Here is a 13,110-nt window from a genome sequence, read left to right on the forward strand (position 1 = left end):
TTACAGGTCTATAACTCAGAGAATACACTTAAATCAGTTAAATCAACTCTGAGTATTTAACAGTGTAGCTTGGGGTGAGAGAGTCCCAGAGATTAAAATAAATAAAAACAAAATAATACAAAATGATAGAAATCAAATGGGGATATGTGGTCTAATGCATGAACTATGGATCTTTGAAATTAAAAAGGTTGAGAATCACTGCTCTAACTCTAACATTACAGATAGGTTAAAAAAAGAAAAAAAAAGAAAGTAGAAAAAGAAAGTTGTATTTATGAAAATAAATCCCGGATCGCAGCTTTAAATAAACAAGACTTTACAGTGCATGAATCCTGCACAGTGCACATGGGTCTAACCAATGGAGTGGAGGGGCGGTGGGGGAGTTGTCTTGTACGAGCAGATGTGATTGGACTTGCTCAATAAGGACATACTTCCCCTTGACATACACACACTCACGGCAAGGCAGGCAGCCACACACAGAAATAGAAAAGGCTTGCTTGAATGAGGAACTGCAACGTCAAATGAAACAGCTGGCTTTTTAGTGGCTTAGTTAGAAACAACAGTGAGAACTGAAGAGGGCACATTATCTTAGAACTACAGCAGTATCTGTCCCGATTGATTGGTTTATTGATCGGGCTGTATCCCAAATTACAGATCATTGTTAAGAGATTGGGTAGCTTATGTTAGCATTTTAGCATCAGCAGTTTAATCCAGGAAGAGCTACACCAGCTCGCCTTACACACATTAAAGTCGAGGTGTGAAGAAGTTAAGCCGAGCTAAAACTTAAATAAGTCGTCAGGAGTCGTATAATAATATTTAGGGTTAGGTTAGCAGCAAGATTGACACTGTAATTAATTACTGTGTTAGATAGTTTTTTTTTTAAGGAATGGACTTCCTTGCAGGCTGCATAGGAGGTAAGTAGTTATTTTATATGTATAGTTTATGGTTACAGAGGTAAAGTGGACGCATCTTGCATAGTTTACAGTTTACAGTTCCACATGATCACATCTATATCTAAAATATAGGCGTTTGAGTCTTTGATTCCCGGGGAAAAAAGTGGCTATGAACTACTTCCTGTCCTGCACCGCCACGTTGTATCCTTGTATTTTGTCAACATGCTAGAAGATCACAGTAGTTTAATACAGTGGTTGTCAGACCTTTTAATTCCATGGATCCCCACAATTCTGAGAGTATTCAAATTACGGGTCTATTTTGTTCAATTTGTACACTCAGAGTTTTACAGAACCCCCCTCAGGGAACCCTGCTTTTCCCTGCAGGACCCCTCTTTGAGAACAACCGGTTCAACAAGTGGACAGTGGAGTGGTGTAGTGAAGTACTTAAGTACAATTTTGAGTATTTCTACTTTACTGTAGTATTTCCAATGTTCTGGACTCAGAGGCAAATGTTATACTTTTACTCCACTACAATTATTTTAACACTTTAGTTACTAGTTACTTGGAATTTGGATTATTATTACAAAACATACATTAACCACTTCAGCCCATCTCGGCCATTTGAAAATAATGGGTAACATTATTAACAATAACAATGCGTCACGTAGATCAGCTATTTTCAAAAGCTTTTTATACATTTGAAAATTTGAAAACTTTCTGCAATTTCGGACATAATATTCTGCATAATGAGTAGTTTCTAGTACTTTTGGTTCTTTAAGTACATTTTGATGCCAATACTTTTGTACTTTAACTCAAGTGAATTTGGAATTCTGGACTTTTACTTGTAACACAATATTTCTACAGCAGTAATACGTAAAAAAAAATTAGTACTTTTTCCACCACTGCAAATGGACCATTCGTTCCATTTCTATTGGGTTCAATTTGTACATCAAAGTGGATTTTACTGTGTAAAAACCAGACCAGAGTTAAACACAGTCATCTATTTTGATACCATACACTTCCTCCATCCTCTTTCACAATGACAGTAGACCAATCTTATGACGTGTGCATTCCTTACCTTGTGCTCATACAGGGAAGGGCACTAAATTACTTGTGATGTGCCAGTATACAAATCAGATATTATTCATTATTCCTACAGATTAACTTATTTTGACTAGCCTTTTTCAAATTTTCTCGGTTTTCTCAATTGATAGTTATTATTTGCAATGTTTGTTTTGTGGTCCAGCTTTGTGAAAGTCAAGGTTGGATGAAGCTAGTCTTTGGGAATTTTGTCAGCTGTTTTGTTTCCAGCAGGAAGGCATGAGGCATGCTAGGTTTAGGGTAATAGCAGAGATATAGAGTATCTTTGATCATAGTTCTTCCTTCTTAAGATAAGTTGTCTGTACTTGGTATCCATAGAGACAGAACTGTATTTTTCCATGGTCATCTCTGTATTCGGTCATTTCTTTATAGATGTAAATGGACCTGTTTCACAGCAGACATTTGACAGGAAAACACAGCTGAAGGTTTTAAAGGTAATAACATCAATTGTGGGGTGTGTGATACTTGATATTTAGGTGTTCCTGTGTGCCAGCCTGGACAGCGCGTGTACATTTAACTTCATGCAGGCACACAGTACCATCTACATTAAACACGCCCAAGATGCATTTACCTGTCAAAATGTCTGCTGTGAAAACGGGGTCCATGCTGCACTGCCTCTCTGCCTCCACTAGTTATCTTTAGATGGGGATATTTAATCAGTTAATTTATCCTGCTACTGAAGCAAGCAAGATCCAAGATCACACCTAATCAATAACACAAAGAGTGTCTCACCCAATCGGTAACATAAGGAGGGACACTAACACTATATCATCATAAATGCAACTATAGGAACACATTGGTCAAAATGTTATTCTATTCACCATAATGAATGAACATCCAAGGAATGCAATAACTGGGTTGAAAAGCATCTTTGTTTTCTATGGTAGATTTAGCACGTGATTGTATAGGTGTGTGTATTAACTAAGTATATTTGGTTGACCATGAATGATGTGTATGCCAATGTGTGAAAACTGTTGCAACTGGAGCATTGCCTTCAATGTTTGAGAAGCTAGTTAGAATGTTTGCTGTATTTCCTTGCATTGGAAAAGTGGACTTGCTACAATCACAAATGTTCAGCTTGAAACACGTGTTCTCAGTAATCTGAACATATCATTATATGTAGTTGGTTATGTTGGTTTCTTTGGCTGAGTATCAGCACAGAGGAGAGGAATGCCTGTTGGCCAATGGTAGTTCTTGGTCAGAAATGTTGTATAATTCCCTCTCATCAGCATAAGTCAAGGACGAACACTGTTAGATTGTCGTCACTGGGCACAGTGCAGACTGACTGAATTGGCTAATCCGAGTTTAAACACACACATGTATACCTTTTTGGTTTGGCACAAGTAGGGCATTTCTTTCAACAATCCTATCATTCATTTTATTAACCCATTTAGACCAGTCACACCTATACGTTGTTATACCTTTCAAGCTGGCAACGCCTCTGTGTCATTTTAGTTGTTGTTGCTATATATCGCTGTCGTCGGGCAGAAACCTCTTATCTCCATGTTCTAACTTTTTGTGTTTTTTTTCCGTAAATGAATGCCCTACTTCATCATACTACAGCGTCACACACAATTGACAAAACCATCAAAAGTAGCAGATCCACAAGCTTGAAACACAGCGCGACGCGTTTTGAGTTGATCTGCTACTTTTGCTATTTTTGAATTTTATATAGCAACATAATTATTATTATTAATTTTTTTTTTAATCAGAAAACTTAGTTAGGATTTAGAAGGCGTGTTTAGAATCGGCCTCGGTCTAAATGGGTTAATTAATTTCAGTTTATCAGCTCAGTGAAATTATTCCAAATGATTTATTATTTGCACCCTGGATATGTTGCATCTGACAAATCTTATAATTTTTTTCTTTTTTCCCCCAGGTGCTGCTGGTGTTTTGGTCGGACATCCTTTTGACACTGTGAAGGTAGGTTTTTTTTCATTGTAGTTGGCCTAGTTTCAGAAATAAATCATGTCACCAGTGCTTAACTATGAAGGTGTTATAAACTTGACTGTAGCCGTTCAGTGTTAATTTCGGTCCAGCTGACCCAGATCTACACCATTAACCCACAAGGTGAACTAGAAAACGTTCTCTTTACTACTTAGATTAATAATTGCAAAACTGTGACAAAGCAACCTCAGGTAGTTCGCGTTTTGACTCAGTTGTACAGTTAACATCTGTACCATCTTGAGCCATATTTTATGCCAGCAATTTTGTTTATTTGGCAAAGCTGACAGTTTGTGAAAAAAACGAGATCCCGCACACTGTCTTTACTTACAGCAGAAAAGTAGTTTATTGTTACAACGTTTCAGTCGAACTGAACTGACCTTCATCAGGGATACCTGATTAAGGTCAGTTGGACCGAAACGATGTAACGATAAATTACTTTTCTGCTGTAAGTGAAGACAGTGTGCGGGATCTCCTTTTTTTCCTGTCTTATGCACTGGTTGCCTGCTCCTATGCACCTGTCCCTGTAGGTGTGCAAAAGGATTTTTTTTCACAAAGCTGACAGCTTGGCACAATTGAGATGACTTCAAAATGTCCCTTTGAGACTTAAGTGTCTTTGTGCAACAGAGTACAATGACAGAACAGAGTGAATAATATAACTCTCACACAGGTAATCCAGTATATTATTTATGTTAGTGCAGAGTTTATTATATTCTCTTACCAGTGAATGTTCCCCAAGCTAAACAAAGTGCATTGCATGTTGCGCATGTTTGCAGTGTACATTGAAGCTCAGAAAGGCTGAGAATTCTATATGATTAATGATTTAATAATTCATTAATTAAATAAGTAATTTCCACATTTCCTGATTATTGGCAGTCTCACCAGAGGAATGGGATTTAGTAAGCATGGACCAGATGTTGTGCTCTACACTTGATGATGCATTGACTTAATGAGATACTGTATATAATTTTTAAGCCATTTAAAAAGTCCTCAACCACCAAACAAACAGAAGCTTTTTTACTAGTTCGTAGTACACATTTTGGATGATTTGCAGACATGACTCACTTTGTTTAAACAGTTCTGTAGTTTTTGTACCTTAGTTTCAAGGGGCAGTATTTGATCAGTTCTACTGGAGTGGTGGATGGGCAGCATTTTGGTTGAAGCTCTTTTCCTGTCTTGCTTTCAATTTCTCCCCCTGAGCTGGTGTCAGTTGGGGGCTGGGTGAGGCTGTCTTTAACAGCAACAGTGTCACTTTGTTGTAGATGAGAGAGAGAAATATACAACCTCTCCACGGAAATGTGACCTAGTAAGTATGGTCAAGGTCTTCTGTTTATGTCACCCCAACATGTTTTCTTTGAGTTATAGAAATACGAAGTACAGGTACTTTGTCTTGTTACCCTTCCCGTTTTTAAGTTAATTCTTCCTTTTAAGTTCCAAACCTAACCCTATCCTCTTTTCCCTGGAAAGAACCCATTTCAGAAAACTGCTACCTGCTTGTTTGCTTTTTACCCGCATTACAGTATGTTTTGTGTACCTAGTTGTAGTGGTCTTGTAACTAAAATGTATAATCAGTAGTTCTTGTTTGAGTGTCTTATCAGGCTCATGTTTTCATTCTTAGGTGAGACTTCAAGTTCAGAATGTGGACAAACCTCTGTACCGTGGAACATACCACTGCTTCCAATCAATTACACGGCAGGAGGGGGTAAGTGAAAATATAATTGTATGTCTAAGGTTCTGGCCTAGTGCATACTAAAATCCTAAGTGTTAATTTATCAATTTCTAACTGAGACTAAAAATAAAAATGGATAAATTAACAGGATTTTACTGTGTACTGGTTTTACTATTACTTACTTATTTATCAGTCAAACTTAATTTATTTAGCACATTTCATACCTCAAGTGCAGTTCAATGCGCTTCTCAGAAGAGGTTAAAAGAAAAAGACGTGGAGAGGTTTCCACACTTACAACTCTTAATACTTTAATTTTGTTAGTTGCATTTAAAAACAATGTCCAGGCTTTGAAATATTAAATAGGTGCCATCTTAGATTTGTGTAGTATGTACAAACCTTATCTAACCTCTACACACTGTACGATATTTGACCCGATTTGGCTCTCGGGGATATTTTTTGGTGATCGCCGAGAAAACCACCAATCTCAGTCCAGATCGGGTGTTCCTCGGCGAGGTGTTGATCGCGCAGTGTGTAAGGTACTCCGAGAAGAAACACCCCGATAAATTGCGGTCGGCGAGCGGTTCGCTATAACTTTTACTTGTCTAGCATGTTGGATATTTGGGTTTGTCGGATCCGATGAGAGCCGTGCTACAGCCAATGAGAGCACATTACAGCCACGCACCGGTCCGTGGCTAGTCCTCCCGCATAGAACCGCAATATTACCGTACAGACAGTCCAGTCCTGTATTAGATAAACATGATAAACAGATTGATAGAGTGAGCGAGCCTGCTCGACAATGGGGCTGTTTATTATTAGAGAGGAATAGGGCTTGCAGACAGAGAGAGAGCGAGAGAGCTGTGTGTGTGTGTGTGTGTGTGTGTGTGTGTGTGTGACGCAGGTATGTGTCTCTGAACAGTATTGCCAGGTTTTGCGTGAGAAATAAGCAACCAGGTCTATGAAAACAAGCCCAACAAAAGCGACTATAGGCTGCATGAGCACTTTAAACCTATATACAAATAAAATAGCCGATCTACAAGCTCACAACGCGTCGCAGCTATTTTCAAAGAAAAAAAGCAACATTAAGAAATAAAGCCAAATAAGCAACTACACTTTGGAAATAAGCTAAAACGCAACCACCAATATTTTTTACAAGCAACTCGCTTATAATAAGCGGACACGGCAACACTGGTTGACTTTTGAAACGTTTGTTTCTGAGACTCGGAGAGAGAGAGAAATACAGAGAAATTGAGAATTATTTAATGTCAATCATTAGCGTCTTGTCTCGGTCTCGTGCATATATCACGGGAGCCTTTCACGTTTTCGTGAGACGTTTGGAATAAAAACAAATGTATGTATTGGGTCGGGATCACATCGTGGTGAAATATCTTGTAATCAGTGAATCCCTGTCGCCGAGCAATCAATCGTGCGAGAATCACAACAATATATTTAGCCCGATTTCAAGAGAGAAACTCGTGCAATGTGAAATGCTTAACGATCTGTTCACTTGCCGACCATTTCAAATATCGTACAGTGTGTAGAGGTCTTACTAAGCCCTGTTTACCACGTGTGAGGCGAGCATGGGCTGAATGGGCTACATGCTAATTAGGTGTCCAGTTACAGTCCCATCCCTCTGAACAGGCGTCAGCCTAAGATCAGCCAACCTGCCCCTCACATGGAGGGCGGGGTGAGTAATCAGCTGGCCAGGGTCACCCAAGACCTTATTCATGCATGGGCTAATTTAAGGTTAGGACATCTTTGTCACTTGAGCTGAGGAGAGTATACTGTAAGCGGTCTCTCCGAGTACAATTCTGATGTCTGTTTCATATGCAGACATGGAGTGGTGTGGTATCACAACACACAACATGAAACTGTTGTGATTTTGTGTCTAAAAATAAGAAGGTAACCAGGTTCAGAGTCTACGCTTGTGTTAGTCAGGTGATATGACTGGCAATATGCCTTTTTTTAAGGATGTGCTTACATTTTCAGAACAATAGCTACAACAATAACTCTGCCAAGATGGCCTCAAGGCCATGGAAGTTAATTTCACTTAATGTGTCGCCATTTTGCTATTCTGTGTCAAAGTCAAATACTGCTTTATCAGTTGACTTGTCCATGTCACGTGTGTGGGCAATTGCAAGCATGCCTGTTTTCTGCCTTCCTACTAATGTGACTCTCTCTCTGCCCATAGGGGTTTGGTCTGTACAAAGGCATCGGCTCTCCCATGATGGGACTGACCTTCATCAACGCCATAGTGTTTGGCGTCCAGGGGAACGCCATGCGCAAGCTGGGCCGCGACACGCCGCTCAATCAGTTCCTGGCTGGAGCTTCGGCGGGAGCCATCCAGTGTGTTATCTGCTGCCCCATGGAACTGGCCAAGACACGCATGCAGATGCAGGGGACCGGGGAGAAGAAGTCCAAGACGAAGTTGTACAAAAACTCCCTGGACTGTCTGGTGAGGATCTACAAGAAGGAAGGAATCCGGGGGATCAACCGTGGCATGACGACCACGCTGATCCGTGAGACGCCAGGTTTTGGCGTGTACTTCCTAACTTACGACATCCTCACGCGCTCCTTGAGCTGCGAGCCGGAGTACCCATACATGATCCCCAAGTTGTTGTTCGCTGGCGGAATGTCCGGTATTGCTTCCTGGCTATCGACCTATCCTGTGGATGTGATCAAATCTCGCCTCCAGGCAGACGGTGTGGGCGGAGTCAATAAGTACAGTGGCATCATGGACTGTGTCAGGCAGAGCGTAAAGAAGGAAGGGTTGAGGGTGTTCACACGCGGGCTCACGTCCACTCTGCTGCGTGCGTTCCCGGTTAACGCCACCACATTCGCCACTGTGACTCTTTTCTTAATGTACATGCGTGACGGGGAAGAGTGCCCTGTTCAGGACTGTGAGGCTGTCCCCCTCCAGCCTCTACAGCCACAGGGACAGCCAACCAGCATGTGAACTGGTTCTGTGCTGGTGGGTGAGCACCCTCTGCAGGGCAACAAGCAGCAAATCTGTTTTGCCTAGCAAGGTTTTGATGGCCATGAGAAAGTGTAGAGGGAAGTTGCAGCTTTACGCAGGTCTATGATCAGTTATTCATTTCTGCAGATATTGTTCACGTGTGGGTCATTGCCAAGCAGCATTTTTGGGGGAGGGCTTGTTTTGGTTCACTCAATGTTCTGCGTATGTGCAAGGTTTGACAACAAATGCATGACTTTTTTAAAATCGCTTGAAAAAGTCAGATGCTGCAGCAGGCGTGCGTTGTCCGAGATTGTAAACTGTAGTGGACAGAATAGGTTATTACGTGAAATAAACAGAGTGCTCCCTCCCTGCATCTAAGCTGGGGCTTGGCAATGGCATACACGTAGACCATATTCACGTGGCAGCCATTTTGCTCTTACGTCCTACACTGGGTTGATGGGGTGGGGTTTCTCACAACTGAACATGACGTAAGCGCAAAATGGCCATTGTGAGAATATCAATAGTAAGGGTGGACTGATTGTAGATTAGCATCTATCCAAGGGAACTCAAACCTTGGAGCTCCAGCCAAGAGACCACTAGTAGAGGCTTCACTCTATAAAGAAGCGATTTCTATAAATTATATATTTGTAGATGACAATGGCGCTTGTAAATATTACATATTTCTTTTAAGTCCCTGGTTTTGTACTGAGCAGTTATTTTTATTTGGTTAGGTTTCAATAATTTAAGAGAGCTGATGGTTACTATTTAACAGTTACAGTGACAGTGCATGATCTAGCAGTAATCATGTAAAGTCATTGAAACACTAACGTGTCTTTAATGCTGCATTCATAGAATATTATTTTTCTTTACAATTCATACTGAAAGGGTTTCTGTATTTCCAAGTACCAAATGTTGTAAACTATGTTAACATTGTTATTTTAGAAACAAACAAAGCACGCACATCCACTCACTAAAAACCAGGTGCTGGGCTGAGGTCAGAATCCAAAAAGAATAAAGTCTGCACACTGGGTCATGCTCCAAAGCTTAGATTTGATTTGATTTTATTAGACGTTATACAGGAGAAAAACACATGTTACATCATGTTCATCAATTCGAGCATGACCCAGTGTGCAGACTTTAATTATTTTAGCATTCAAGCAAATGTCAGACATGGATTGTTCCCCTTGGCACTTATGTAATTTTTTTTTTTTTTTTAGTTGGAAGAATAATCTTCCAACTAAAAAATGTGGTTTCTTCATTTGGAGAAGTATCCGAAGTTTAATGTTAAATCAATAATTAAAACCACCTTTCACTCTTACAATGTGAATGCAGCATATCATGTTCATCATAACGGTTACAAAAACAAAGGCAGCCTTATATACATGCACAGCACATATATGTAGATATTGTTGTATTTATATATTTATGGCTTTTTCCTGAGAGGCTTGTGTGCAGTTAAGTGAAACTTTCCTATGAAAAGTCATGTTACTGCAGAGTCCCAGGGACTCTCAAAACTGTTGATCCAAAATGTGTTATGACCTGCTGAAATGGAAGCTATCATTGAGTGTTGTTGTGTACAATCTTAAGCATGTGAAGGGCTGGAATTAGCTTTTGTCATTTTACTTCCAGTCCTCAGTGAAAATGTGTCATCTCCTGGTTTCTAGGATTCGTTGAATTGGATGACAGGGTTTGGAGTTGGCTGTCAGTCACTGCACTGACTGCGCCCTGCCTGGACAGATCCAAATTACTTTGTTTTCATGAATGTACTTTCCTGCAGATCCTCCGAGGGTAGGTAGTGGTACATGACATGGCTATGTGATAATCATAACAAATGCTAATTAGGCATGCCTGTCACATACTGTTTGTATCAGGTTCTGTACTATTTTGTACTATGTCCCAAGGAAGCACCTTAAAGTTCAGCAAGAGCAGACTGATATCCTATTAGCCCTACTAAGATTTGTTGTGCCATTTATCATTTTACAGTCACTTTAACATTTGTAACGCTTTAAATTCACACCCATTGCTCGGAAAATGTCACAGAATGAAAAAGAAAAATGATCTATAAATTCCTCATGTAATCTCACCGTCCATTGAGGTAATGCATGACAACATCTGAACGTAACTTGAACAAAGGCTTGTGAGGTTCATAATGTGACTATGTCTGGGTCATTTTGTTTATCTCCTCTATACACTGTAATCTCAGGCTGCAGAAAGTTTTTTTTTTTGTCGGTCACTGTTACATATTCTAGAGTCAAATTAGGATCTCAAATTAGGATTTCAAAGACTTTTCTAAACGAACTCATCTAGCTTGGCCTTACTACTTGTTGGAATGTCATTTTAAGGGCTGCAGATAATGTCGCCTGTATTGTTCTCTATCCATATGTCTTATCTTGAGTCAACGCATCATGAATGAATAAAAGCTAGCTATCAATATTTTTGTCATCATTAGCATCATACATTTTCTGTGTAATTCAGTAAGATCATAACACTTTTAGATCAGTTTGTATTCACGTTACAATTTATAGATTGCCGGTAACTCTTATCGCTTTCATCCTAACTGAACACAAAATAAATTTAGCACAACACAGGAAGTTTTCTCCTGACAAACGATTCTGTAGATAACTTTGTCAATACATGATTAATACAATATGAATTGTTGAAGTTTTCAAGTTGTCTGAAAAGAGGGGGCCCTCTAGTGGTAATAGCGAGAGGTCACAGGCGTTACAGCTTTACTCTGTAAATACACAATTATACATTTATGTAGAATAAGTTTTATTGCATACATTGGCATTTCAAAATATCAATGTGTGAATCCATTATTTCAACAAACTGCATTTAAACAATGTACTTCATAAGTAATATTGATCGATTTCAAAGGATCTATGAAATCAGTATGGCCTGAATGTTATCTGACAGGGTTAGTGCCAGTGCATCAGATAAGGGTAACTACTCAAATGTATACATTTATGCATAATACTTTATGTAGGAAAATGTACAGACATTCATATAATACAATATATACATTCTTACATTGAGTCATGTTCCCTTTTAACTTATTGTGCAAGAAACTATCTGCTACTGAGGTTAAATCAGTTGGACACAGTGTGACAGACAGGCCTGCAGCACATCATGATAAGAGGGGCTGGCGAGATATTGAAAAGAGGCACCAGTCTCTATGGATGTAGATATTGAAAAAGGCACCAGTCTCTATGGATGTAGACATTGAAAGAGTTACATTATCACATAGGATTTTACTATGTGGTCTTCCGTGCTCCAGTGGTGTTCATGAGGAATGGGTCACAGGAGTAGTGCAGGCCACGGTAGATCTCTTCAGCTCTGGAACGATTCACACGCGCCCCCTTCTGTATGGCCTCGACGGAGCTGCAACAGGAGGAAGAGGATCATGGAAGTGGGAGGACAAAAAATAATAATTTCTATGCATTTTCCATATAATACTTTAAAATAATATTTCTTATGGGTTACAGAAGAAGATGGTACACAACAAAATCCCCAGTGTTCATTTACATCCCAGAGTAACAAATGGATACATTAACACTGGGTATTTTCCTGTGTATTCCAAAATGTAATAATCAAAAGGGACATTCAGTCAGGCTTCAGACAACAAAACCATCCCAGTCATGCCTTTAATCCACAGCCGCTTTTCACCTCAAAATCAATTATTTCGGACGAGTGACACAGTTGGGTGAACAACGAATGAGGCTTTAGCCCTGCTAGCAGCATGGCTTTAAGTCAGCCTGTCCGAACACATCAGACCCAAACAAGATGTCTAAATCTACTGGCTAGATTGCCATGGAATTAACTGCACACCATGCTGACAAAGGATGAACCCTACTGATTTTGGGGACTCCATGGCCTTGCCTCGAGTGCCACCCTTGGGCCAAAATGTCCACACAAGTTATCTAAAAAAACATTTAATGCGCAGGCAGCTTTTAGCTACCACAGTCTTTTAATGTTTTCCAGATTACGTGAAAAATACATGTTGAGGGAAAGGAGAGCATTTCTCATGTCCCATCACACACACGCCTAAAATCTGTGACCTTGCAAATTAAAAAGCTCCTCTCTCTCCAACTGTTACGCCTGATTTATACTTACTGCACCGGTGTCACGCACCAAAGATGGCCAATCCACAAGCATTTGGCATCTGCAACACGTTGTGAACGTGTTGCAGCGCGATGCCGACCATAACTCCCTTTACCTGTTAACGAGGTGAGCCACGGTCCTGAAGCTGTGGCTCATGTTGAGGGCGTGGACGTAGCTGACGCAGGGCAGGGTCTGGTAGAACTGCATTGCCTGCTGCCTCTGCTGCCCTCTCACCTCCAGGGGCACAGTGATGCCCTGGCCTTTCCGCTGTTCCAGGCGGGCCAGGTCTGCCAGCAAGGCAGCGCTCTCCTGGGGGCTGTCGCTCCACAGCAGACGCACCCCTGAACGCACCAGCGCTGCCAACGTGCTGTCATAGTAACGTGACCGCTGGAACGGACGAGACGTTTCACCTGAGGCAGCAGATGAAAGATGGAAGAGTTGAGTGTTTTGTG

The 13,110-nt window shown here is 40.5% G+C and overlaps 2 protein-coding genes across 3 annotated transcripts in view; one reads left to right on the forward strand and one right to left on the reverse strand.

Moving 5' to 3' along the window:
- Positions 1 to 464: 464 nt before the first annotated feature.
- Positions 465 to 10,988, forward strand: slc25a29l (solute carrier family 25 member 29-like). 2 transcript variants are annotated; one of them, XM_080414690.1, is made up of 4 exons: positions 465 to 911; positions 3,871 to 3,914; positions 5,554 to 5,637; positions 7,793 to 10,988. In XM_080414690.1, the coding sequence occupies exons 1-4, from the start codon at positions 884 to 886 to the stop codon at positions 8,555 to 8,557; spliced, it is 921 nt and encodes a 306-aa protein (XP_080270816.1). In that variant the 5' UTR covers positions 465 to 883; the 3' UTR covers positions 8,558 to 10,988. The 2 variants fall into 2 exon arrangements, with proteins under 2 accessions (XP_080270816.1, XP_080270817.1); XM_080414691.1 differs by lacking the exons at positions 465 to 911; positions 3,871 to 3,914 and adding an exon at positions 4,428 to 5,241.
- Positions 10,989 to 11,353: 365 nt separating this feature from the next.
- Positions 11,354 to 13,110, reverse strand: part of fancm (FA complementation group M) — a 47,989-nt gene continuing 46,232 nt past the window's right edge. The window contains exons 23-24 of the mRNA XM_080413220.1: positions 12,774 to 13,068; positions 11,354 to 11,938 (exon numbers count right to left, since the gene is read on the reverse strand). Coding sequence (XP_080269346.1) covers positions 11,812 to 11,938; positions 12,774 to 13,068 — 422 coding nt within the window. The 3' untranslated portion in view covers positions 11,354 to 11,811. The remainder of the gene's footprint in view (positions 11,939 to 12,773; positions 13,069 to 13,110) is intronic.

Source organism: Gymnoscopelus braueri, assembly GCF_963280865.1.
Source record: "Gymnoscopelus braueri genome assembly, chromosome: 19".
In the NCBI taxonomy this organism is placed as follows: Eukaryota; Metazoa; Chordata; class Actinopteri; order Myctophiformes; family Myctophidae; genus Gymnoscopelus; species Gymnoscopelus braueri.

Bases quoted from the DNA above. Each gene is read 5' to 3' on its own strand.
- slc25a29l (XM_080414690.1), top strand. From the start codon at position 884: ATGGACTTCCTTGCAGGCTGCATAGGAG. The intron at 912-3,870 runs GTAAGTAGTTAT...TTTTTCCCCCAG, and splicing joins CCTTGCAGGCTGCATAGGAG to GTGCTGCTGGTGTTTTGGTC. The intron at 3,915-5,553 runs GTAGGTTTTTTT...TTTCATTCTTAG, and splicing joins ATCCTTTTGACACTGTGAAG to GTGAGACTTCAAGTTCAGAA.